The sequence below is a fragment of the Cyprinus carpio genome, chromosome A6, assembly GCF_018340385.1.
Source record: "Cyprinus carpio isolate SPL01 chromosome A6, ASM1834038v1, whole genome shotgun sequence".
Classification (NCBI taxonomy): domain Eukaryota; kingdom Metazoa; phylum Chordata; class Actinopteri; order Cypriniformes; family Cyprinidae; genus Cyprinus; species Cyprinus carpio.
Genome location: NC_056577.1, coordinates 13,188,601 through 13,214,895, shown reverse-complemented (window position 1 = coordinate 13,214,895; position 26,295 = coordinate 13,188,601). Strand labels below are relative to the sequence as shown.

The 26,295-nt window shown below is 37.1% G+C and overlaps 1 protein-coding gene across 6 annotated transcripts in view; it reads right to left on the bottom strand.

Moving 5' to 3' along the window:
* Positions 1-26,295, bottom strand: part of LOC122145291 (endonuclease V-like) — a 239,877-nt gene that overhangs the window by 153,111 nt on the left and 60,471 nt on the right. For 4 of the 6 annotated variants that reach the window (XM_042758111.1, XM_042758110.1, XM_042758109.1 and 1 more), the window contains one exon: positions 11,257-11,392. In XM_042758111.1, the coding sequence (XP_042614045.1) occupies positions 11,257-11,392 (136 nt within the window). Of the gene's footprint in view, positions 1-11,256; positions 11,393-15,436; positions 15,490-26,295 lie in introns of those variants that run through there. The other 2 variants (XM_042758113.1, XM_042758112.1) reach the window with 2 other exon arrangements.

The following is a 26,295-nucleotide window of genomic DNA, read 5'->3' as shown; positions in this document are numbered from 1 at the left end:
GTTTGGATTTTATAAAATCAGTTTGAGCGAAAACAACTTACTGATCATGAGCCCAACATTTAGCAAGGCGGGGAAACATTCAGTCTACGTGAAGAAAGACGTATTTCATTGAGCTAATGCTGTTAAATAGAGAGTTAAAAAAAAAAAAACTAGTGTAGGCTATTCTTAAACTTGGAGTTCATTATATTGAAGTACAAATCCAAACACCAGAAGGAACCTACACTCTCTAAGTGTTCTTTCATTGAAAAGTATGCATTTTATTTATTCATAGGCTATATGGTTGAAATAATATTTTAGTTGAAAACTTTAATTGCCATTGTTTTAAAAAAAATGCATCATAGAAATGTTTCATAGACCTTCAGTTGTTATGCTTTAAAATCCAATGGACAGACATAGGCCTATATTATTGTATATTATTGTACATTACAAATATTTGGAGCGTCCCTTATTTTCTTAAAGAGTAAATACTTATTTTCTTCAAGAATAAACATTATAAATAAATAATAAAAGAAAACCTCTATTAGCCCTTATTTTCCTTTTTTTTTTTCAATTAATTTCCAAAGTTAATTTGCAACTCTAATGATGATGTGACTCCCTGACAGTGGCACGTTCCTCAAAAAAATAATTAATTAAATAAATAAATAAAACCTTGTTAGAGCTATGTGAGCGATTAATAGATTTAAAAAAGTGATATGATGAAAAAGTCATGATAACATATTATTAATTCATAGAAATAATTTAAGCAATTGAAACCTTTTTTTTTTTAAATAAAATACCATATTCAACTTGAATTTCAATACTATTAAACTGACTTTAAAATCTTAAGGAGGTTATAAGTTAAAACGGTAAAATGTCACAGTGCATGTTAAATAGTCTAAATGAACTTGTATCTTGTATCCGAAGACCTTGATTGCGTGTTAGCATAAAACTAACAATACATTTTGACTTTTTTTTTATGAACAATTCCTGTATATAATATGTGACAGCAACTTTTAGTTCAAACATTTTGAAATCGTCCACAGCTGAGAATCACGGGAGGCAGCTTGAGCGCGCAGAGTGAATGCACATGCACAAAGTCATTTTCGGATGCAATGGAAAAATAAAGCTGGATAAAATTATAGCTACACGAAACTTGTAAATAGATAACAACATATTAGGCCCATGCTCTGTTCCTAAGTATATAATGTAAATTTGTTAACCCACAATAACACATTTTAACCAATTAATCGCCTATTTTCGTTTGCTGCATTTTTTTAAACACGCTAAAAAATAAATTAAATTTGTGAGAGTTGCATTTTATTACATTCAGAAATAATAATGGCAGGCCTAATAATGCTATAGGCTAATGTACCAACAGGATATTTTTAGTTCCCTTCACTTTACAAGAAATCCTTTAAATTTAACAAATTTATCAGAACAGAACAAGAATTACAAATATATAATTCTAATGGATAAATATAATTGCAGCATATAATAATATAGGCTTATAAACAAAACAAAAATAGCCTAATAATTAAAAATAATTTAAAGCGATACATAAGGTTGGGCTTATCTCTCTCATTCGGGACAAATCCAAACATGTTGCCCATTTGAACTCTTATTCATTAGGTAAAATAGGCTTTGGATTTCACACGTGTTTCAGTATCGACGGAAAATAAATCATAATAAGCAAAAATATGCTAAAGTGGACCGCTGCTCGCGCTAATGGCTCGTGCTGTTTCCAATGAATATGTGCGTGAGGCACCAGCGCGATCAAAGTCACAATTCACAATTTTTGGTCACACAGTAAAGGCATAATTCAAAAATGCAAAGTGTTAGCAGTTTGAAAAATCAAGAATAATAACAGAGTGAATAAGAATTATTTGTAAATGCTGCAACGTTCTCATTTCGCTCTGCATATGGAACCTGAAGATTATTATTTTTTTTTTTTTAACCAAGAATATACCGAAATGAAAACATTTAGCTTTTAATCCATATATATATATATATATATATATATACAGATTAAAAGGCATATTATATATATGTAATATATATATATTATATATATATATGTAATGACTGTTTAATAACAAAAGCATGCATAAGAGCCTCTGTGTAAAGGTCTTTCTTTAAATTTTTGATGAGTAGACTGTAGCCTAAGACTATCCTATTTTTTAATGGCTTTTAAGGATGTTATAATGTATATTATAACGTTATTGTTGTTTTACGTCTTCCTTTCATTTTACAATTACATTCATTTCTCAATCCGTCCCTTTGCGCCACCTGGCGGTAGTTTCACGAATGATTTTAACACGCGACTGACTTGCAGTTAACGCCGCGGCCCTGCGGCAGCGGTACGCACGGCGGTAATACCCATTTTGGTTGTCAACCTACTGTACATTCAGTTTTACCTGTCTACCTGTACAGTTCTACATGAATGTTCTTTTTTTCATAACAGGACTAGGCGTTATAATCCCAATACTCAGCACCATTTAGCCACACCAGAGAACACACCAAGTGCAACATTTTTTACACTCTGATATTGGTTCAGCAAGAATCCAGGATCATGGCCTAATGCCATGTCCATGGTTCTTGCCTCCACACCCAATAATCCATTGTGAATTTACAATTTCTTTATGCATTACTGGGGAACAATAAGATAAAGGACTAGCATGGAAAGATGAAGATGGTACAACTCTTCAACTGCAACTGCAGTCATCAGGTGGGGATCCATTTTCCTTATTGGTTTAATGATATGTTATGCTGTACATGATATGTACTTATCTTTCATGGATGTTGCCAGTGAGACACCTTATCCAATGTCCATCAGATCCCAGTTTTTCTACAGCATGGGATCACAGGGATAACAGGATTCTTTAAGCATCATCTCCAGCCTTGTCTTGCCACATTTGTCCTCCTCCACAATGCTTAAAATAGGAAGAGAAAGATCTCCATTGCCGTACAGGCCCTATGTGGCATCTTGGTAGCCCAATCCATTTCCTCACTTGTGTACTCACCAGTCTCTCCAGGTGCTTGGCCTGAGATAAAGTGAGCTTGTATATGGAAATTGGCCGCATAAGACCTGGCAACAAACCAAATTGGAAATCTCACAGCTTCAACTTCCCTGGAAAAGCCGTACCATTGATTCTCAAGTCCTGAGTTGTTCCACCTGTTTTGAGTCTTTAAGGTCTGCCCTAGTTGTGGCCCTCTAGTCAGACGTTCATGTCAGAAAATTGTTTATTGCTATTTATGCCTCAGTAAATCAAGCCGTGACTAAATGGTGTACCTGATAGTAACATGGAAATCATGTGTTATTTAAATTGTGATCAAATTATATAAAGTATGGTGATTGGGAAGGGACATGTTCGGTTCAATTAGATTTGTTGTGGGCACAACTTGTGGGAACATGATAATATGTTGTGGCCTGATGTGACATTCGCAGTCAAAACCTGAAATGTAAATTCTCACAGAATGTATTCATTACCAATATACTAAACCATCTCTTTATGTTTTTCTAAATCCCAAACAGAGTCCAGACATCAGTAAAGTATCAGTCTATGAACGTGTTTTATAGGCTATTTTAGATTTGGGAAATACACGTGCATTACGGAATTGACAAAAAAGACCAGAGTTTTTGGGAGACAACATTTTGTATACTTTCTGTGGTTTACAATGCACAAACCAGAAGCAACAATATCTGCAGAACGGAGAAGGGTTGATCATTCTCAAAACATAAAATATCTATATATTTCAATTTTCATTTTTGTGTTTCAGAGGAAAAATCAATGTTAAGGCATCTCTCCGTTACGGACCGTTCTGAAAGCAGAATTTATAAATGCGTATAAAATGCTTTAAAAACTTTAACAGAGATGTCTAGAGGGTATTTAATAGGTCTGCCCCCACGTAAGATTTTTCTAGTTACTAGTAGTCGTTCATTTGTCATTATTCAACTAATTGCATGTTTATATTAAATAACACAGTCTAATCCATAATGAGCCTTAGCTAATATATTCTGCGCTCAAGCACACACATTAAGTTTGCCACAAAGCACAGACAGAAGTAGCCTAATAATTGTGAAAAAGGAGACATTATAATTATTTATTAATAAACTACTGTTTTCTTGTCGGCTGCAAGATGAAATTCACGGTGCTGACTCTTATTTCCACAGGATGCGCATAATCAGGGAGTATTTGCTTTCATTTTGAATTGGTTCATTTAAAAGTAGACATTTCAAGCTTTCTGTAGATATATTTCTCATGTATGTAAGGCACCCCAGTTTTAAGTTATTTCATTATCAGAAAAAAAAGAAAAATGATCGCGAGGGCGCTTCCCTGTCATGCATGTGCATCAATAATTTTCCGCACAAACGCTTGAATATGAATAGTGAAAGAGCGCATTTCTTTTAGGTTACAGTATGGGAACCGCATTAAAAATAAATCTTCACAAGTCTACAACCGAGACAGATGCAGTTATAACCTGTAAATTAAAGGCTATTTGACATTTTAAAATGATTTAACGGCCGATGCCGCTCCAATTCGTTTATTTTGATTGTGTTAATAAATCTCTTTTACATTAAATAAAAAGGATACAAAGCAGGTAAAGTTAGATATTATTGTACAAATAATTATAAAATGCTATAGACTGCGAATAAGATTGCAGTTTCACATTTTGCATATGCATTACAAAGTTTATTATTTTTGTATGTTATTATATTATATATGAAATGAGACAATTTGTAATGAAGAAAAAATATGTAGACAAATAAGAATAAATGTTGTGCGTCATGCAAATCTTGCACTCTGATATTTTAAGGAATAGTATACACTCCTGCATTTAAATGCGGCTGGAATTTTTTTATTTATTTATTTTTTAACTTACTTTTGTTTTACTTAAATTGTATCAAAGCAATTGTATTTTACATCGTGTGCACTTTGTTGATTTTAATGAAAGAACTTGAGTTTAAACGTGAGGTCATTTTCTTAATCCGTCCAATCTTTTCAGTTTCAATGATTTAGCTAAATCGTGGCCAGGTTTAATTTATTTGTTTCTTGTTTTAGTTTGGCCTAATTAATGGGAGCGAATTTATTCAGCGCCTCACGTTTTACTAAAATAATGGAAATAATTTATGAAATGCAACAATTTTTAATCAGTGTACAGACAGATATCTTTTCCCCAAGTAGTTATCTGTCAAAATAAAGGACAGGTGACAAATAACAAAGTAATTGCGTGTTTTATTCTGTTTTATTCATTCTAAGAAACAAACATGCCTTATTAAGTAGGCTACTAAAGTTTCATCTGTGAATTTTAAATATTTTAACTACAGTGTTTTTCTTTCATTTTCCTCTGACTGCAGTCGTCAAATGTAACACATCAGTGAGGCAAAGCTGACGGCTATTTGCGAAAATGTGCTTTGATGCCTTTGTTTGATAACTTTTGGTTAAAGCACCACTCAGCAGTCAAAAGCTGCAAATGCACTTTGCAGACGCATCGGCGGCAGCACTCGTGGAGGTAGAAAGCACACGCTGGTTGGCCACCTACTGTAGTATACCGCGACAGCGGCCGTGGCAGAGCCCTTGTGTGAAGACCAAAGAGTATAAAGACCATCTACTCTACTGTTCGACTCCGAAGGGACATAAGTATTGCTTTTGAATCGTTCTCTTTCCTACTACTTGTTTCCCTTCTGTTTTCAGTTTTTATAACCAATTCTTACTGTGTGTTTCCAGATCCCTACTAGTATGGTTTTTTTTGTCGATGCTGATATCTTGGAAAGCAGGGTGGCTGATGGCCGATATAAAGCCGATATAATTTTATTTATTTTAATTAATATTTAAGAAATTTGAAATCGTTTGAAAATGGATTAAAAATAATTTTGCAAAATAAACATACTTATACTTTAGAAGACAAAGCATTTTTCACAAATAAATATTAAAAAAAAAATCTAATTAAAAATAAAGTAAACACTGTAACCAACAGGGCACTCAGTATTCTGGGAAGTTTGTGTGCACTGGGAATATTTTTTTTTTTCAAATAAAGCCAAGGTAACACCCATTTTACATACAGCACACAGTGAAAATTACATGAATATGACAGTGCATAAATGCATAAAGCACAGCATAATTTGAAATCACAAGTTTAAAGTTTGTCGATCTCGCATCTTCAGTGAAGCTAAACCCAAACACATCGGCCAAACAGAAAAACTTATCAGCCAATGCCAATATATTTTAAAAAGGGCAAATATCCGCTGATATATCGGCCTTGGTGATATATTGGTCAACCACTAATCCATACTATCACTACCACTCGCAAACTACGTGTCACACACTGTAGGCAGCGCAATCCTAACAACTTGTGCACTTTGCCTATGTCTACTAATACATTACTTTCTTTTTTTATTGGTCTCTGGAATTGCCAGTCTGCTGTAAACAAAGCAGATTTTATTACTTCTATTACTAGTCATTCAAGACTTAAGCTCATGGCCCTGGCAGAGACCTGGATCAAACCAGAGGACAATGCTACACCTGCAGCACTCTCCAATAATTTCTCGTTTTCCCACTCCCCCAGTCTGACTGGAACAGGTGGAGGTACTGGTCTGCTTATCTTTAATGATTGGAAATGTAATACTTTATCATCTCTGAGTATCAACAGTTCCTTTGAATCACATTCAGGCACAATTACCCACCCTCTTAAAATCCATTTTGTAGTTGTTTATAGACCCTCAGGACCAGTAAGTAACTTTGTGGAAGAATTAGATGTGCTGCTCTCAAACTTTCCTGAGGATTGTACTCCCCTAGTTATGCTTGGAGACTTCAATATCCACCAAGATTAACCTCAGGCTGCAGACTTCCACACTCTGCTTGCTGCTTTTGATCTCAAGCGAGTGTTAACTACAGTTACTCACAAATCAGGCAACCAAACTGGACTTTATTTACACGCAACACTACTCCACCGATCGTGTACTGGTTACTCCACTGCACACCTCAGATCACTTCCTCCTCAACATGTTTCCTGACATAACACATACCCCTCCACATGTCACTTTTCGATGTAACCTATGCTCACTCTCACCCTCCCAGCTATCTGCTATGTTTTCATCTTTGCTTCCTCCCCCTGAATAGTTATTATCTTTTGATGTTAACAATGCTACTGATACTTTCTGCTCCACTCTTACGTCTTGTTTAGACAGTATCTGCTCCTTGTCTTCCAGGCCAGCTCATATCATCTCTTATGCACCTTGGCTATCTGATGTTCTCCGTGAGCATCGTTCCAAGCTCAGAGCTGCAGAAAGAGTATGGCGCAAATCACAAAATCCTACTGACCTTAATATATATTGATCAATCCTTTCTTCATTCTCTGCTAATGTCTCCACCGCTAAAAGAACCTACAATTTGCATAACTCTCATATGCTCTTCAAAATATTTTCCTATTTTCCTCCCTCATTTATCCTCCTACTCCCCCTCCTTCATCAACTCTAACAACTGATAACTTTGCCACATTCTTCAGTAATAAAATTACAAACCTCAGTGCACAATTTGCCACACCACAAGTTGTGTTCAACCAAGTCTCTGCTTTCTCACACAGAACAACATCCTGGACAGCAACCAATCTGGCTTCAGAAGTGGACATTCAACCGAGACTGTCTTGCTCTCAGTTTTTGAAGCCCTAAGACTGGGAAGAGCTGCTTCCAAATCTTCTATACTTATCTTGCTGGATCTGTCCGCTGCTTTTGGAATTCCATAACTTGGGACTTTCCATTCATCACTGGTTCCTCTCTGTCGTCTGGAATCATCTGTAGCAGAACAGGGCCAACAAGCTGCCATATGCCTCTGATGCGATACCCAGCGATTCTAAGCTGCGGATATGTACATCACATTCATCATAAAGTCTCAGAGCAGTGACATCGTTTGATTTCTTTACTGGGCAGAGATTCAGCAGTTTCCAAAAGTCTTGTCACCAACTGATTTTACCATTAAACTTGTCAATCAACTTGGGCAACTTAACTGTTTGTCTGTGCAGCGAGGGCTCTGTGCTGCTCGGTCTTCTGCTTTCCCGTTTTCTCTGTATCACTTTGTGCGCGCATGATTTCATGATGATGACTTGCTCTTTATACTCTTCAACATCAGTGATTTCATTCTCCAAATCATCGGTGTCCGTCCCTTCCTCGATTCTAACATCCAACTCCAGCAGTTTCCTCTTTTTCAGATAACAGGGCTAACAGTTCACACAATTGGTCAATGACCGGATCTTCTTTGTCTACCTCTGTTTTGATGTCTTGTAAAAGTCTCTTTGTGGAAACGCGTACAGCTCTCCGTCTTCTAAGTAGCTCTGCCATATCGGGTGTTGCTTGCTAGTATCCTGGGTTTCGGCACCAGATGTTTGTCTTGTCTGCAACACAACTCCTTGTTCAAGCTCTTGTTCTATCCAGGATGGACGATTGCAATGCTCTCTTGGCAGGTCTTCTAGCCACTTTTATCAAACCTCTACAATTAATCCAAAATGCCACTGCAAGATTAATCTTTAATGATCTGAATAGAATGCACATCACACCTCTGTTCATCAGTTTGGATTGGCTACCAGTAACTGCTCGCATAATATTCAAGGCATTAATGTTGGCCTACAAAACCACCACTGGCTCTGCACCCCTTTACCTAAATTCATTACTTCAGTGTTATGTGCCCTCTAGAAGCCTGCTTTCTGTAAGTGAACAGCACAAAAATCACTTTTACTGACTTTTTCATTAACTGTTCCCTCCTGGTGGAATGACCTGCCCAACTCAATCCGATCAGCTGAGTCCTTAGCCATCTTCATGAAATGACTAAAAGCACATCTGTTCCATCTTTATTTGACCCTCTTACTCTCGCACTTTATTTTATTTTTTTTTTATTCTTTTTTTTTTTATCTTCTTTTTTATTATTATATTTTAATTAACACTAGCTTTCAATTTTTTCTGTTTCTATTTACTTGTTTTTTTTTTTTTTTTGTTTGTTTGTGTGTATATATATATATATATATATATATATATATATATATATATATATATATATATATATATATATATATATATATATATTAAAAATGGTGGGCATAGATTAATTTTTTTAATCTAGATTAATCTCACTGTAATCTTGGAATTAATCTAGATTAATCTAGATTAAAATGGCTCATTTGAATTCTGCCGAAGGCATTCAAATTATGTTCAATAAGATGTACTTGTTAGTACTGATAGAGCTGTGCTGCACTCAAACATAGTAGTTTGACGACGACTCTTCCCCTGCGCTACATTGCTTGGCCCGGCATCTTCCGCTTTAGCTAAGGGATGCTTTGCGTTTAGGTGGTACTTGAGACTGAAAGAACTCCTACAGTAAACTAATTCCGCATTGCACAAGGTGCAAACAACCTTACGCCTGTTTCACACATACTCTGTCTGCAGTGCGTATGCGTTGCATTTTTTTTTTTACACACCCATGCTAAACGGATTCCAGCGTTCATGCGGCTGTGGTCCGTCAGTGCGTTCCAGGAGCGATGCGTCTGTAGCAGTGCAGCAATCGTTTACGTACCTAGTCTATTTTTGCTGTGCTGCATGCGCTGAATTAAAATGACAGCACATTGTTTGCGGTAAAAATAAACATGGATTGACACGGAAATGCAGTAATTTCACAATAAATTGTATATTAATTAAAGCCTACTGTGTTTCACACACAACACATGGGTTTTTGGCTAGGTTTAAAACAAGAAAAAGAGCACCTTTAGATAAACGAGGCAACATGATATAGGCCAATGCTCTTTTATGGAAGCAGAAGTTCATTAAGAACCGTGCTATTGCTTGTAATAAAGATTTAAATGCAAAAGGCACGAGAGTAGACTGTTTCTGTCAGTGGTGCTTTAATTTTAAATATTTGCGATATTCCAACAAGAAAAGTAGGCTAATTGTTGTGTTTAAATGTTTTGCCGCTTGCTTGAGCAGCTTATTATACAAACACAGAAGTCAAATGTATGAATAATATGTTGTTTAAATTTATTAAGTTTAAACTAATGTCTATGATTATGAAAGATTGTTACTGTTCTGTGATAAGAGTCACACTTTTTTTAACATGGTTTGAAATATAGAATGATGAAAAAATGTTGTGTTTGTGGACTAAACAGCCGTGGATCAGTAGCGGACTGCAAACGCGTCCTGTGTGAAAGCACAATGAGTCCGTGCTGCTACTGCACCACATACGTAACACACACGGACTGCATACGCACTGCAGACAGAGTATGTGTGAAACAGGCATGAGTCTTGTCGAGGTTTTTTTTGGGAAGCTTGGTAATTTCAAAGTAGGCATACACACAGGTTCGAAGACTCGTTCTCGCCCCCTACAGTGCAATTCGTCTAGGTATACATCCGCGCTAAACTATCACGGTGAAAGTCATCATAGCTTGCGTAGTATAGACCCAGCTCCCAACCCATCTTTGAGAATAGATTAACGGCGATATTTTTTTTATCGCCCGATAAGAGTCTCATGTTAATGCAGCACGTTAACGCCGATAACGGCCCCACCACTAATATATATATAATATATGTATATATATATATGTATATACACATATATATATATATATATATATATAAATACCTTGCTACGTGGACTGCGTTAGGCTAACGGAGACATACAAACAGGTAACACGTTGATTGTTGACTGAACATTATAAAGTAAAATTAATTTCAACACTTTGTTTCAATCATGAATAAATCAGGTTTTCAAAGTGTATTAGTTGAATGAACAGATTGGTTTAATGATGGCTACTCATAAAGATCGTTCCTTACCGCCACTGACTGGCGTAAAAATGTAATTGCATTAATTGCATCTAGGCATAAAAACCCCCAGGCCATCTCCACCTTAAATAACTAACACACCAATTTAAAGTCTGCTCTTTTGTTATAAATTATAATTCAGTGCTCTTGTGGCTTTAGGTAATATGTAAATACATACTTTTATTCATACAGCTGTCTATACAGTACATAATGAACATGGTCTGAACATAAACCTCCAGATCGAATGCAAGTTACTTTCTTGTTTTTTATTCATTATTACTATTTTTTTTTTTTTTTATGTTCTTATTTAACTCTTGTTATATATGTATATATATGTATGTATGTATGTACTGTACCCAGAGCTCCTGGAACCCACAACAAACTCCTCATGTGTTTGTGCACACTTGGTGAACAAATTTCATTCTAATTCAAATTTTTCATATTGGGTTGATACAGGGCAACAGATGTGATTATGGCTCTAACCTGTGGCATTAGATTTGGCTGTACATTCTTCAGTTTCTCCAGGGCCTGTAGCAGAGGTGGGGCTTCCCTGAAGCCCAGGAAACCCGCCACATAAGGGGCATTAAGAGTCACCATCTTACAGTCTTCATACAGAACCTATGGAGTAAATAGTACTGTTAAAATTCAGGATGGTAACACTTTATTTTAGGGTCTCTTAACTAGTTGCTTATTAGCATGCATATTACTAGAATATTAACCATTTATTAGTACTAATTAAGCACATATTAATGAATTGTTCTACATGAATTTATTCTACATCCCTAATCCTACCCAATATATAAACTTAACAAATACCTTACTAACTATTAATAAACAGTAAATTAAGAATTTATTGAGGGAAAAGTCATAGTTAATAGTGAATAAGTGTTCCCTATTCTAAAGTGTTACCAGGATTATTAATTATTAAAGGGATACTCCACTCCAAAATGAAAATACAGAAGAGCATACGCATCATACAGTGATATGGAGAGACACAGAGGAGACAGCTGACAAAGGAATTACTGAATAAAGTCGTTATTTTTGTTTTTTTCGCTTACAAAAAATAATCTTGTCACTTCATAAAGTTACAGTTGAACCTCTGACGGCAGATGGACTATTCTGACAATGTCTTTCATACTTTTCTGGACCTTGACAGTGTAACTTACTTGGCAGTCTATGGGACAGTCACAAGCCTATTTAATATTTAAGATATTTAATCCAAAATATCTTAAATTGTGTTCTGAAGACGAACAAAGCTTTTACGGCTTTGATATACTTTGGCCATGGAGCGAAGGCGGAATGGTGTTTCTGGTATCAGTGAGTGCGGTGTGGAGCGGGAGTGGGAAATTATGTACCCGGAGCGGAGTGATTATTAAATGCTCTGAGCGCGGAGGGGAAATTATTGCCGCTCCACTCCGCTCACATACTCCGTTATTGTCACTCCTCCTTTTATCTTTCTGGAGCTCCTCCGTGGCACTCGAGATCAGTGAGCGGTGCAAGTGTCGTGCATTAACATCAACTCCACTGTCCTCGCTCCGGTCCCCATGACTCTCGGCCCCGCCCCTCTCATCACAAACTTGGACAGTGTTGGACAGTGTTATTCCTGCTTCCTGTTAGCCGTGTTGCTGGTTTGTGATCGTAGCTCTGTGTAGCTTTGTTTTTCTGTAAAATCTTACTATCACTCTCTCTTGTTTAAAGGGATAAAATATAACTTAATTCCTACCATATTTCTGATTATCTATCAATCTAATCTGATTAATTTGATCGCTCACTTTTATTCTAAATCCGCAAGTGCAGCGCACCTGCAGCCCATTGGCATTCATTAGCTTGTCATCAGTGTTTCCATTCGTGCCTATCAGTGTTTTCTTTTCTCCTCTCCTCTCTCTAAGAATGTGAGGGCTCTAGATACGGCTTTGGATGCGACTAGCTCAGGGAGTCCTGTACATTGTTCGGTTCTGGTAACAGCGCCTCTGCAGCACGGCAACTGGGAGACTGTGAGGTGGCATAGTCGAGGGTCAAAACACTGCTCTTCTGTTCCGATCAAAACATTAAACTGGTTCTCCCCACTCAGTGAAGCACCCAGTGAGAAACCTGATGAAAGTGCTCTAGTTATTGGCGATTCTATTGTACGGAACGTGAAAATAGAAACACCAGCCACCATAGTCCAATGTTTACCGGGAGCCAGAGCGCCTGACATCTTGGCAAATTTAGAAGTGCTGGTTAATGCTAACGTAAATACAGTAAGATTGTTATTCATGCTGGCGATAATGATGTTTGACTTCGCCAGTCGGAGATCACTAAAAATAACATTAAAGAGGTGTGTGAACTTGCAAGCACAATGTCAGACACTGTAATATGCTCTGGTCCCCTGCCTGCTTACCGTGGTGATGAGATACATAGCAGACTGTCATCACTCAATGGCTGGATGTCTAAGTGGTGCCCAAAGAAATAACATAGGTTTCATAGACAATTGGATGAGTTTTTGGGGCAGACCTGACCTGTTGAAAAGGGATGGTCTTTATCCCTCCTGGGGTGGTGCCATTCTTCTGTCTAGAAATATGGCACATAGTCTTAGAGTTTGTACTTGACTAACTAGGGCCCAGGTCAGGAATGGCTAAACCGTCTGTCTGCTAGCCGCCCCATGTCACAGAAATCAGTTAATTCTCAGCACATAGAGACTCTTTCACCTAGATATCACACTATAGAGACTGTGTCTGTTCCCCGAACTAGAAAATGCAAAAAACGTCCAAACCAATTTAAGAGTAACAATTTAATTGAGGTTCAACAAATAAAAAACAAATGCAATATGGATAAACAAATGATAAAGCTTGGCTTATTGAATATAAGGTCCCTTTCTACAAAAGCACTTTTTGTAAATGATATGATTACTGATCATATCCTAGATGTGCTCTGTTTGACAGAAACCTGGCTAAAACCTGAAGATTACATTATTTTAAATGAGTCTACCTCACATGATTACTGTTATAAACATGAGCCATGTCCAAAAGGTAAAGGGGGAGGTGTTGCTTCAATTTATAAATTTGTTTTAATTTTTTCTGAGTTAGCGGGCTTCAAGTATAACTCGTTTGAAGTAATGGTGCTTCATATAACATTGTCCAGAGAAACAAATGTTAATGATAAATCACCTGTGATGTTTGTACTGGCTACTGTATACAGGCCACCAGGGCACGATACAGACTTTATTAAAGAATTTGCTGATTTTATATCCGAGTTAGTGCTGGCTGCAGATAAAGTTTTAATTGTTGGTTTTTTTAATATCCATGTTGATAATGAAAAAGATGCATTGGGATCAGCATTTATAGACATTCTTAACTATATTGGGGTTAGACAACACGTGTCAGGACCTACTCATTGTCGAAACCATTCTCTAGATGTAATACTGTCACATGGAATTTATGTTGATGGTGTTGAAATTATGCAGCCAAGCAATGATATCTCAGATCATTATTTAGTTTTGTGCAAACTTCATATAGCTAAAACTGTAAATTCTACTTCTTGTTACAAGTATAGTAGAACCATCACTTCTACCACAAAAGACTGCTTTGTAAGTAATCTTCCAGATGTATCCCAATTCCTTAGCATATCCAAAACCTCAGAACTAGATGATGTAACAGAAACTATGGACTCTCTCTTTTCTAGCATTTTAAATACAGTTGCTCCTTTACGCTTAAGGAAGATTAAGGAAAACAGTCTGACACCGAGGTATAATGAGCATATTAGCACCCTAAAGAGAGCAGCTCAGAAAATGGAGCGCAGCTGGAGGAAAACAAAACTAGAGGTATTTCGTATTGCTTGGCGGGAAAGTAACCTATCCTACAGAAAAGCATTAAAAACTGCTAGATCTGATTATTTTTCGTCTCTTTTAGAAGAAAACTAACATAACCCCAGGTATTTATTCAATACAGTGGCTAAATTAACTAAAAATAAAGCATCAACAAGTGTTGACATTTCCCAACAGCACAGCAGTAATGACTTTATGATCTAATTTACTTCTAAGATCAATACTATTAGAGAGAAAATTGTAACCATGCAGCCGTCAGCTACAGTATCACATCAGACAGTGCACTATAGATCCCCTGAGGAACAGTTCCACTCATTCTCTACTATAGAAGAGGAAGAATTGTATAAACTTGTTAAATCATCTAAACCAACATGTATGTTAGACCCTATTCCATCTAAGCTCCTAAAAGAGGTGCTTCTAGAAGTTATAGACCCTCTTCTGACTATTATTAATTCGTCATTGTCATTAGGATATGTCCCCAAAACCTTCAAACTGGCTGTTATTAAGCCTCTCATCAAAAAACCACAACTAGTTAATTACAGACCGATCTCGAATCTCCCTTTTCTGTCCAAGATACTAGAAAAGGTAGTATCCTCACAATTATATTCCTTCTTAGAGAAAATGGTATCTGTGAGGATTTACAGTCAGGATTTAGACTGTATCATAGTACTGAGACTGCTCTCCTTAGAGTTACAAATTACCTGCTCTTATAATCTGATTGTGGTTGTATCTCTCTATTAGTGCTATTGGATCTTAGTGCTTAGTGCTTAATTCTATTGACCACAACATTCTTTTGCATAGACGAGAAAACTTTGTTGACATTAAGGGAAGTGCTTTAGCATGGTTTAAATCATACTTACATGACCGCCATCAATTCGTAGCAGTGAATGAAGAGGTATCATATCGATCACAAGTGCAGTATGGAGTACCTCAAGGCTCAGTACTAGGGCCGTTACTCTTCACGCTTTACATGTTACCCTTGGGAGATATCATCAGGAAACACAGTGTTAGCTTTCACTGTTATGCTGATGATACTAAGCTCTATATTTCTTCGTGGCCCGGTGAAATATACCAATTTGAAAAACTAACGGAATGCATAGTCGATATAAAAAACTGGATGATGAGTAATTTCTTACTGCTAAATTCTGAGAAAACAGAGGTGTTAATTATAGGACCAAAAAACTTTGCATGTAACAACGTAGAACGCAGTCTAAGACTTGATGGCTGCTCTGTCAATTCTTCATCATCAGTTAGAAACCTAGGTGTGCTATTTGATAGCAATCTTTCCTTAGAAAGCCACATTTCTAGCATTTGTAAAACTGCATTTTTCCATCTCAAAAATATATCTAAATTATGACCTATGCTAATGTCAAATGCAGAAATGTTAATCCATGTGTTTATGACCACAAGGTTAGATCATTGTGAAATTTTATTGGGTGTTTTTTCTGCACGCTTGATAAACAAACTCTAGCTAGTCCAAAATGCAGCAGCTAGAGTTCTTACTAGAACCAGGAAGTATGACTATATTAGCCCGGTTCTGTCAACACTGCACTGGCTACCTATTAAACATCGTATAGATTTTAAAATCTTGATTATTAGTTATAAAGCCCTGAATGGTTTAGCACCTCAGTATTTGAACGAGCTCTTGTTACATTATAGTCCTCCACGTCTGCTGCGTTCTCAAAACTCTGGCAATTTAATAATACCTAGAATATCAAAGTCAACTGTGGGCAGCAGATCCTTTTCCTATTTAGGGCCCTAAACTCTGGAATAACCTACCTAACATTGTTCGGGAGGCAGACACACTCTTGCAGTTTAAATCTAGATTAAAGACCCATCTCCTTAACCTGGCTTACACATAACACACTAATACGCTTCAAATATTCAATTTAGTTAATTTATTTTTTTGCTGCATTAATTAGGTAAACTGGAACCGGGAACACTTCCCATAACATCCGATGTACTTGCTACATTGTTAGAAGAATGGCATCTACACTAATATTAGTCTGTTTCTCTCTTATTCCAAGGTCACCGTAGCCACCAGATCCAGTCTGTATCCAGGTCAGATTGTCACTGCAGTCACCCGGATCCAGTACGTATCCAGACCAGGTGGTGGATCAGCACCATTTAAACTGAACTGAGATGCATGATGACATCACTGAATTCAATGATGAACTGCCTTTAACTGTCATTTTGCATTATTGACACACTGTTTTCCTAATTAATGTTGTTCAGTTGCTTTGACACAATCTGTTTTGTTTAAAGTGCTATATAAATAAAGGTGACTTGACAAACTTCTTCAGGTATTTTTTTTAAATTAGGAGCTTTGTGCAGAAGTATATCTGGATTTTCTTCTTGCCCCACTCCAACAGAACTGGTGCTCCTGGATAACAGAACTAAGAGATCACTAATAAAGCGATGTTATGAAGCTCTTTTACAAGGAGCAAAAGTCAATAATGAGCCAACCCTACAGTAGGTGGCCAACCAAAATGCCTAATACAGCCGCATGTACCCTAACTGCAGGGCCACGGCGTTAACTGCAAGTCAGTTGTGTGGATAGTTTGCAAACTGACTGCAATTATATTTTGTTTTGTAAACGGAGATCAAATAAGAAAATAAAACTAAAGTTACTTTATAATATAACATTATAAAATCCTTAAAAATCATTAGAAAATTAATTTAACATTTGTTTTTAGAAAGTTAATTTCAAAACGTGAGATAGTCATATAGGCTGCAGCCTAATATATATATATTAGGCCTATAAGATCAGCATTAGAACACTATAATAAACACAAAATAATTATATGCTTGATGACACTGTTATTTTTATTATTGTGAAGTGAGATGAATGAAGATGGCATCTGTCTCGCGCAAGCACGCAGTGGAAAAGGGAAGTTTGGTTTATCAAGTTAATCAATGGTCCAGTGGTAGAAGTGATTTCAGAAATCCCAATTGTGGGTGTTTTTTTTTGTTTGTTTGTTTTATATATTTTTTAATATATATATATATATATATATATATATATATATATATATATATATATATATATATATATATATATATATATATATATATTAGGGCTGTCAAATGATTAATCACGATTAATCACATCCAAAATAAAAGTTTTGTTTACATAATATATGTGTGTATACTGTGTATATTTATTATGTATATATAAATACACACACATAAATTATATATTTAGAAAATATTTACATGTATATACATTTATATATTTATATTCTTATATTTTATATTATATATAAATATATTTAATATATAAACATAACATATTCTTCTTAAATATATACATGCATGTGTGTGTATTTATATATATACATAATAAATATACACAGTATACACACATATATTATGTAAACAAAACTTTTATTTTGGATGTGATTAATCGTGATTAATCATTTGTTGGCCCTATACATGCATGTGTGTGTATTTATATTATATATATATATAATAAAATAATATATAAAATGATTAATACAGATGTGTGTATTCTGCAATTTGCTGTTTTTTTTTATTTTTTATTATTATTTTAGAGCGTGTCCATTTTACACTAAGCACCCAGTAGAGTGACTGAATTAAGTCCAGCTGGAGGGGGTTGGGGTTTGGGGTTAGTTCTGTATAGCTTGTGGGTGTTGAAATAAAGGTGTGAATCTCTTACTCGTTCATATGGAAAGTGTCTGATCAGCATTTTAAACTTGCAGAGCAGGTTTAGGCAAAGTGTTTTAGGACAAATGCCTCATTTGGTTTGGCTTTTGCAATTTTTGTAACGGCATACAGAGTATTACGTACATCATAATATAGTTTGTTTTTTCTCAGGAGACATGAGGTTTCTCTGAGAGAGAAACAAAGAAACTGTGAAAGAGACACGCATCTGCCAAAGAGAATAACTTTTGTTCTTAATGTTCTGCTTTGTACTATTTTCAGTTTTGCACTGTTTTAATTGTACACAGCAATGCTGCAGTTGTTTTGGCAATACAAATCTAACAATATTGCAGTAATAAGAAATGTCCTGAGACATTAAGCCTAATCATCTTTAATCATTTAATCATTATTGGGCAATTCCAGCATTCTTGACATGACATTCAATCAAAACCTAAAATATAAATTCTAGCAGAAAGTATTCATTACCAATATATTGAACCATCTCTTTATGTTTTTCTAAATCCCAAACAGAGTCCAGACATCAGAAAAGTATCTGTCTATGAATGTGTTTTATAGGCTATTTTAGATTTGGGAAATACACATACATTACGGACTCAACAAAAAAGTTTTTGGGAGACAACATAAGTCTACATTTGTAGACTTTCTGTTATTTACAATGCACAAACCAGAAGCAACAATATCTGCAGAATGGAGAAGGGTTGACCATTCACAAAAAAAATGAAATAGACCTATCAATTTTATTTAAATTTTCGTTTTTGTGTTTCAGAGGAAAAATCAATGTTAAGGATGTGTCATCTCTCCGTTACGGACCGTTCTAAAAGCAGAATATATGCAAACGCGTATATAATGCTTTAAAAACTTTAACAGAGATGTCTAGAAGGAATTTAATAGGGCTGCCTCTCCACGTAAGATTTTTTTTAGTTAGTCGTTCATTTAAGTCATTATTTTCACACGTTTATATTAAATTAACACAGTCTAATCAATAATGAGCCTTAATATATTCCGTGCTCAAGCACATGCATTAAGTTTGCCACAAAGCACAGGCAAAAGTAACCTAATAATTGTGAAAAAAACAGACATTTTAATTATTTATTAATAAACGAATGTTTTCTTGTCGGCTGCAAGATGACATTCACGGTGCTTACTCTCTCCACATGGACGCGCCTTTCAAGAGAAATGCAACCTTCACAGATTACATAATCAGGGAGTATTTGTTTTCTGTTTGAATTGGTTCGTTTATAAGTAGACATTTCAAGCTTTCAGTTGATATAGTTCTCATGTATATGAGGCACCCCGATTTTAAGTTATTTCATTATCAGGAAAAAGTGAAAGTGATCACGAGGGCACCTCCCTGTAATGCACATGTATTAATTTTCCGCACAAACACTTGAATATGAATAGTTATAGAGCACATTTCTTTTAGGTTACAGTATAGGATCTGCATTGAAAATAAATCTTCACAAGTCTACAACCACAGATGCAGTTGATCTAACGGCCAATGTCGGACTGATAGCACCATGAGAGGACACAAGGTATGGGCTAAATGGTGGTGTTCAGGACCAAGGACAGCTCTAACACAGGTGTGCACCATTCCCCTCTGACAGGGAGCCCTCAGCTGAAGGCTGTTAGGTCCAATTAGCAGTCACATAAAGGAGAACAAAGAAGCCCCAGTAGAGAGAAGCAGGAGAATAGAGCAGACACAGTGTGGGGTGTATTCAGGCTCAGCCTAGGCGGTGGACCAGTCATCACCAGACCACCCTCTTGAAGATAGAGGCCTAATTGATGATATGAGTAAAAGGAATCCCCTTAACTAATCCTACACCTCTTCTGCCTCTCTTCCAGAAGTAAATTAAGGCAACAAGGAGCGACCCAAGAAAGAAGAATTACCTGAGTAACAGTTTTATCCCTTTCCCCTGTCTTATGATGAATAAAGAAATTTAAGTTTGCTCCACTGAAAATTCTGCCCTGTGAATTATTTACTTTGACCTCCAGAGTTAAACCCTCCCAGTCTTGTGTGGAGGTTACATATGGTGGAGAATGCGGGCATGAGTCAAGCCATGCTTGGGATTCAGACAGTGAAGAGAAACAACAAGAAAATGGAGTAAGCTCTGACTGCCATTCTGTAGGCCCAAACCACACTGAACGCAGCAGTCACCGAGCTCTGCCGAAGGACTGAGGCACACGGTAGGAGACCCCAAGATTATCTGACCAAAATAACTAGAGAAGATTATGTTGAAACCTACCTCGATCTCTTTGAAAAAACTGCCCAGAGAGAGAGATGGCCCAGGGCAGACTGGGCGAACCTGATACTCTCTCTGCTAACGGGGGAAGCCCAGAAGGCCTGCCGTGACCTCACCGTTCATGAGGCCACAAATTATGAAGTGGTCAAGGGATCGATCCTTGCCCAATATGGGCTCAGCCTGCCTGCCAAGGCCCAGCATGTCCACAGCTGGGAATACCATCCATCACTTCCAGCACGTGCTCAAGTAACAACGTTAACCCGCATGGTGAGAAGCTGGCTAGACGAAGGAGATGGGCCACCTGCTGTAGAAAGAGTAGTGATTGATCGGTGCACACGTGGCCTGCCTGCAGATGCAAAAAAATATGTGGCTCAATGGGGACCACAAAGTGTAGATGCCTTGATTGCACTTCTAGAAAACCACCGGGTGACTGTGAGCTTGATGAAACCTGAAGTACCCAGAAACCCCTCTTGGAAACCGAGCCAAGAGCGAGAGCCTCCTAGCAAGCACCCCGAAGCAGTCCAAGCAGGACCCCTAAAGGCCCAGGGAGACCGGAAAGATGGAAGGCCTCTGCGAAATCCTGCTCCACTCCGGTGCTTCACATGTGGGAGGGAGGGACACCTGGCCCAGGATTGCCCAGGCTGAGAGGAGCTAATGCCCACAGCCAGTACCTCGGAATCCAGATTCCCATGCCATTTTCTTACCACCTGCTGGGTGCATGAGAGGGCGGCAGCCCCTAAAGTCCCTGTTAAGATTGGGGGCAAAGACACAGACGCCCTTATAGATTCCGGCAGTATGGTAACCTTAATCTGACAAGAGTTTGCAGGGCCTATCATGGGGAGAGAGATCTCTGTGTCCTGTATTCATGGGGACACCAGGAACTACCCCACTGCAGAATTAAGCATGGTCACCCCACGGGGGCGGTTCCGAGTACGAGCAGGGGTCGCAGATCACCTGCCAGTCCCTGTCCTAGTCGGCCGAGACTGTCAAGCATTTCTGCCTACTGGACAAACCGAGCTACAGAGGGAAGGAGACCTACTCGGCGCAGAAGAAGAGACCGTCCACCCAATCGCGGCGCTTCTCTAACCAATGCAGGGACCACGGATGCAGATGCAACCAGCCCTGAAGAGCCCCTCAATGGTGATAGAGGTGAGGAACATCACTCTGACTCCACTGCCACTGCTTCACAAGATCCTGAAGGTGTAGAGGTTCGTGATGACATAGAATCACAGGAAGTATTTTCTGAATTTCCCCCGGCAGAAGTCCTCCAGGGAGAAAAGCTGGGACGGTTCGGCACCGCTCAACTGCAAGACCCGGTACTGAGCCAAGCATGGGGGAATGTCCAGGTGATTGAGGGCCAGCCACAAGTTGGGGAGAGTAGACTCACTTACTCACATTTTATGATCAACAACAGATTGTTGTATAGAGTGGATCAGCGAAGGGGTGAAATTATACAGTAGGTAGACATCCAAAATGGGTAATACCGCCGCGCGTACCGCCGCCGCAGGGCCGCGGCGTTAACTGCAAATCAGTCGCGTGTTAAAATCATTCGCGAAACTACCGCCAGGTGGCGCAAAGGGACGGATTGCGAACTGAATGTAATTATAAAATGAAAGGAAGACGTTAAACAACAATAACATTATAATATACATTATAACATGCTTAAAAGCCATTAAAAAATAGGATAGTCTTAGGCTACAGTCTACTCATCAAAAAATTAAAGAAAGGCCTTTACACAAAGGCTCTTATGCATGTTATTGTTTTTAAACAGTCATTATATATATATATATATATATATATATATATATATATGTATATATATATATATGTATATATATATATATATATATATATATATATATATATATATATATGTATATATTTTTTTTCACAAAAAAATCCGTTTTACAATTTAAATTGATTTTTTTTTTTTTTTTTTGCCTCCCTACTTAAAATCAATATTCAAATGACAAAGAAATTGTTCAAAACAAGTTTTAATATAACAATATATTATTTTTTTTAATACTAGCCCATCATGCATCTAACCATCCACTCGGTGTTAAGAGCTGTTCAGATTAAAACTGGCAACTCTGCAGTGAGTCAGTGTCATGGACGGAGGACAGACCAAGTGTAGGCCTAAATCAATTTTCTAGTCTATATTTTCATCTCGTTATGCGCTGGTTTAGGTTATGTATTTATTTTTATTTCTTATATCAATTATTTGTAAATATAGCAGACACTGTCTAACCGTGTCTACACCTGACGGCCTTGGTCATATAGGGCGAAACATCTCTCTCACTTGGCAGTACAGTAGGCCTATGTGAGCCGCAGAGAGTATGTGAGAGTGGAGCAGCAACAAATTACCTCCGCGCTAATAATAATAATCACTTTGATATGGGTTGTTTGATACCAGAAACACTGCTCCGCCTTCACTCAGTGGCTAAAGTTGAAATGTTATGTTCATAATAGCTTATAAAAATAAAATAAAAATAAATAAATAAATAAATAAAATTACAGGAGAGTTTCAAAGGGGATTAGGCTATTGTGTGCAAACTTTTTGTCCTACCAAACGCCAAATTAATAAAATTGTCAGCATTAAAAGGTATAATTGCTGCTTTCTGTTGTGCAAATTTTGTTTGTGATAAAAATAACAGTTTACATTTTCGTCAGTTATTTTATCTACAGATCGATGCATTTGTTACAGATTTCTGCTCATTCAAAATCAGATATAGATGAAGTAGCCTACTGTAAGATTACATTTGTTTGAATGCATTATTGCGACAGCGATTACGTGTGAATGTGCTGTATCTTTTTAAATCATGCTTTAACCCGAAAATAATCAGTAAAATAAAGACAAACTCCTTGAGAACTAGCCTGTAACATCCCGCTCGACTATTGCCGTCATTATAATCTTCTGATCGGAGAGATGTGTATCAAGATATAGCTAAATATGTTTATCATGTGAATTCTTGCTAAATATGCATTTATATTACGGTCTGTTGGCATGAATTGTATTCGTTATGGAGCGGTGCTGGAGCGAGTGAAAACCACGACGCTCCTGACTTTTAAAAAATCCGCTCCTCTTTAGTCAGAATCACTCCGCTCCGCTCATACTCTGCTCTGCAGCGTGTCTCAAACGCGCGGGGAGGGTTGAGCCCAATCATTCTCAAAACATAAAATATCGATTTTATTTCAATTTTCGTTTTTGTGTTTCAGAGGAAAAATCAGTGTTAAGGCATCTCTCCATTACAGACCTTCTGAAAGAAGAATTTATGGAAACGCGTATAAAATGCTTTAAAAACTTTAACAGAGATGTCTAGAGGGTATTTAATAGGTCTGCTTCCCACGTAAGATTTTTCTAGTTACTAGCCGTTCATTTGTCATTATTCAACTAATCGCAGGTTTATATTAAATTTACATCTATAATCCATAATGAACCTTAATATATTCTGCGCTCAAGCACATGCATTAAGTTTGCCACAAAGCACAGGCAGAAGTAGCCCAATAATTGTAAAAAAGGAGACATTTTAATTATTTAATAATAAACAAATGTTTTCTTGTCGGCTGCAATATGAAATTCACAGTGCTGACTCTCTCCACACGGACTCGCCTTTAAAGAGAAATGCAACCTTCACAGATTACATAATGCTTTCGTTCTGAATTGATTCGTTTAAAAGACATTTCAGGCTTTCTGTAGATATATTTCTCATGTATGTGAGACACCACAATTTTAAGTTCATTCATTATCAGGAAAAAATTCAAGTGATATAGAGGGCGCCTCCCTGTCCTGCATGTGCATTAATAATTTTCGCACAAACACTTGAATATGAATAATAATTCACATTTTGCATATGCATTACAACGTAAATTATTTTTTACATGCAATTATCCAAAATAAAACCAAACAAGATTTACAATGAAGATAAAACAAATAAGAATAAATGCTGCGCATGCACTCAGCATCACTCGCGCCGCGCAAATCTTGCACGCAGACAAATTTACTGACCTGCATTTAAATGCGGCTGCAATTTTATTTTTTTTACTTAAATTATATGAAAGCAAGTAAAGAAGGCCCCCTTTAAAAATCACTGAAGTTGTCAGTTAATGAAGCTCTTATTTACATCGTGTGTATTTTGTTGATTATAATGAGAGAACTTGAGTTTAAACATGAGAACGTTTTATTAATCCGTCCATTCTTTAGACTTTCATTGATTTATCTAAATCGTGCAGGTTTAATTTATTCATTTCTTGTTTTAATTAGGCCTAAATAATGGGAACGAAATTATACAGTGCCTTACGTTTTACTAAAATAAAGAAAATAATTTATAAAACACGCAACAATTTCTTAATCAGTGTACAGACAAATATATTTTCCCAGTAAGTTGTCTGTCAAAATAAAGGACAGGTAACGAATAACAAAAATGCATGTTGTTTTATTAAAGGAATTTTTAAATATAAATTAAAATATAGGCCTAATATTTGAGAATATTGACATTTTGCATATTAATCCATGTAGCCTAGCTCACTAAAATAGGCTACCACTTTTAATGCTCCGATGCAATGTAAACCAAAATTTCTTTTGAATAATATAACACAAAATTCATAGTAGCCTATATAAATAATACTGCACACCTATTAAATGTGTCAAATCTAAAATATGGTGTAATACTGTGTAGCTTAGAGAAAATATAAGCACAGGCTCAGGCACAGGCTTGACATTTATCCTGCTTGAATTCATTCTAAGAAATGCACATAACTTTAAAAGTACCAAACTTTCATCTGTGAATATTAAATATTTTAACTACAGTGTTTTTTTGTTTTTTTTTCCTGACTGCAGCCGTCAAATGTAGGTGAGGCAAAGCTGACGTCTATTTGTGAAAATGTGCTTTGATGCGCTTGTTTGAAAACTTGTGATTAAAGCGCTCAAAAGCTGCAAATGCACTTTGCAGACGACGCGGCGGCGGTACGAGAGGCGGTAGAAGCAACGTTTTGGATGTCCACCTACTGTAAATCAGTTGTTGGTCCCCAAGCCATATGTCACTAAGGTGTTATATTTAGCCCACACACACGTGTTGGGGGGGCATTTGGGGGCAGAAAAGACCTATGAAGGATCCTTACATGTTTCTATTGGCCCGGGGTCAAAAAGGCGGTCGAAGAATATTGTCGTCACTGGTCTGAGTGTCAACTCAAAAGCCCCAAGGTAACATATCGAAACCCTCTTATTCCTCTGCCAATCATTGAGACCCCTTTCAGCAGGATTGCACTGGACATTGTGGGAACGCTGCCAAAACCGAACCATGGACACAGATACCTTCTAGTGATCCTTGACTATGCCACCCGATTCCCAGAGGCCATACCTCTCCGATCAGCCACTTCAAAGGCCGTAGCCAGAGAACTGGTCCAACTCTTCAGCTGGGTGGGGATAGTAGACGAGATCCTTACTGACCAAGGCTCATGCTTCATGTTTACGGTAATGAAAGAGACCTGCCAGCAACTGAAGGTAAAACAACTCAAAACCTCCATATACCACCCTCAGACTGATGGGCTTGTAGGGAGATTTAACAAAACCCTTAAACAAATGTTAAAGAAAGTGATTGACCTTGATGGGAAAAATTGGGATCAGCTGATACCATATGTCTTGTTCTCTATTCGAGAAGTCCCACAGAGCTCCACTGGTTTCTCACCCTTTGAACTCCTCTATGGGCGATGACCTCGAGGGATTCTGGATCTCGCTAAAGAAAGTTGGGAACAACAGCCATCACCACACCGCACCATCATTGAGCATGTTGAACAGA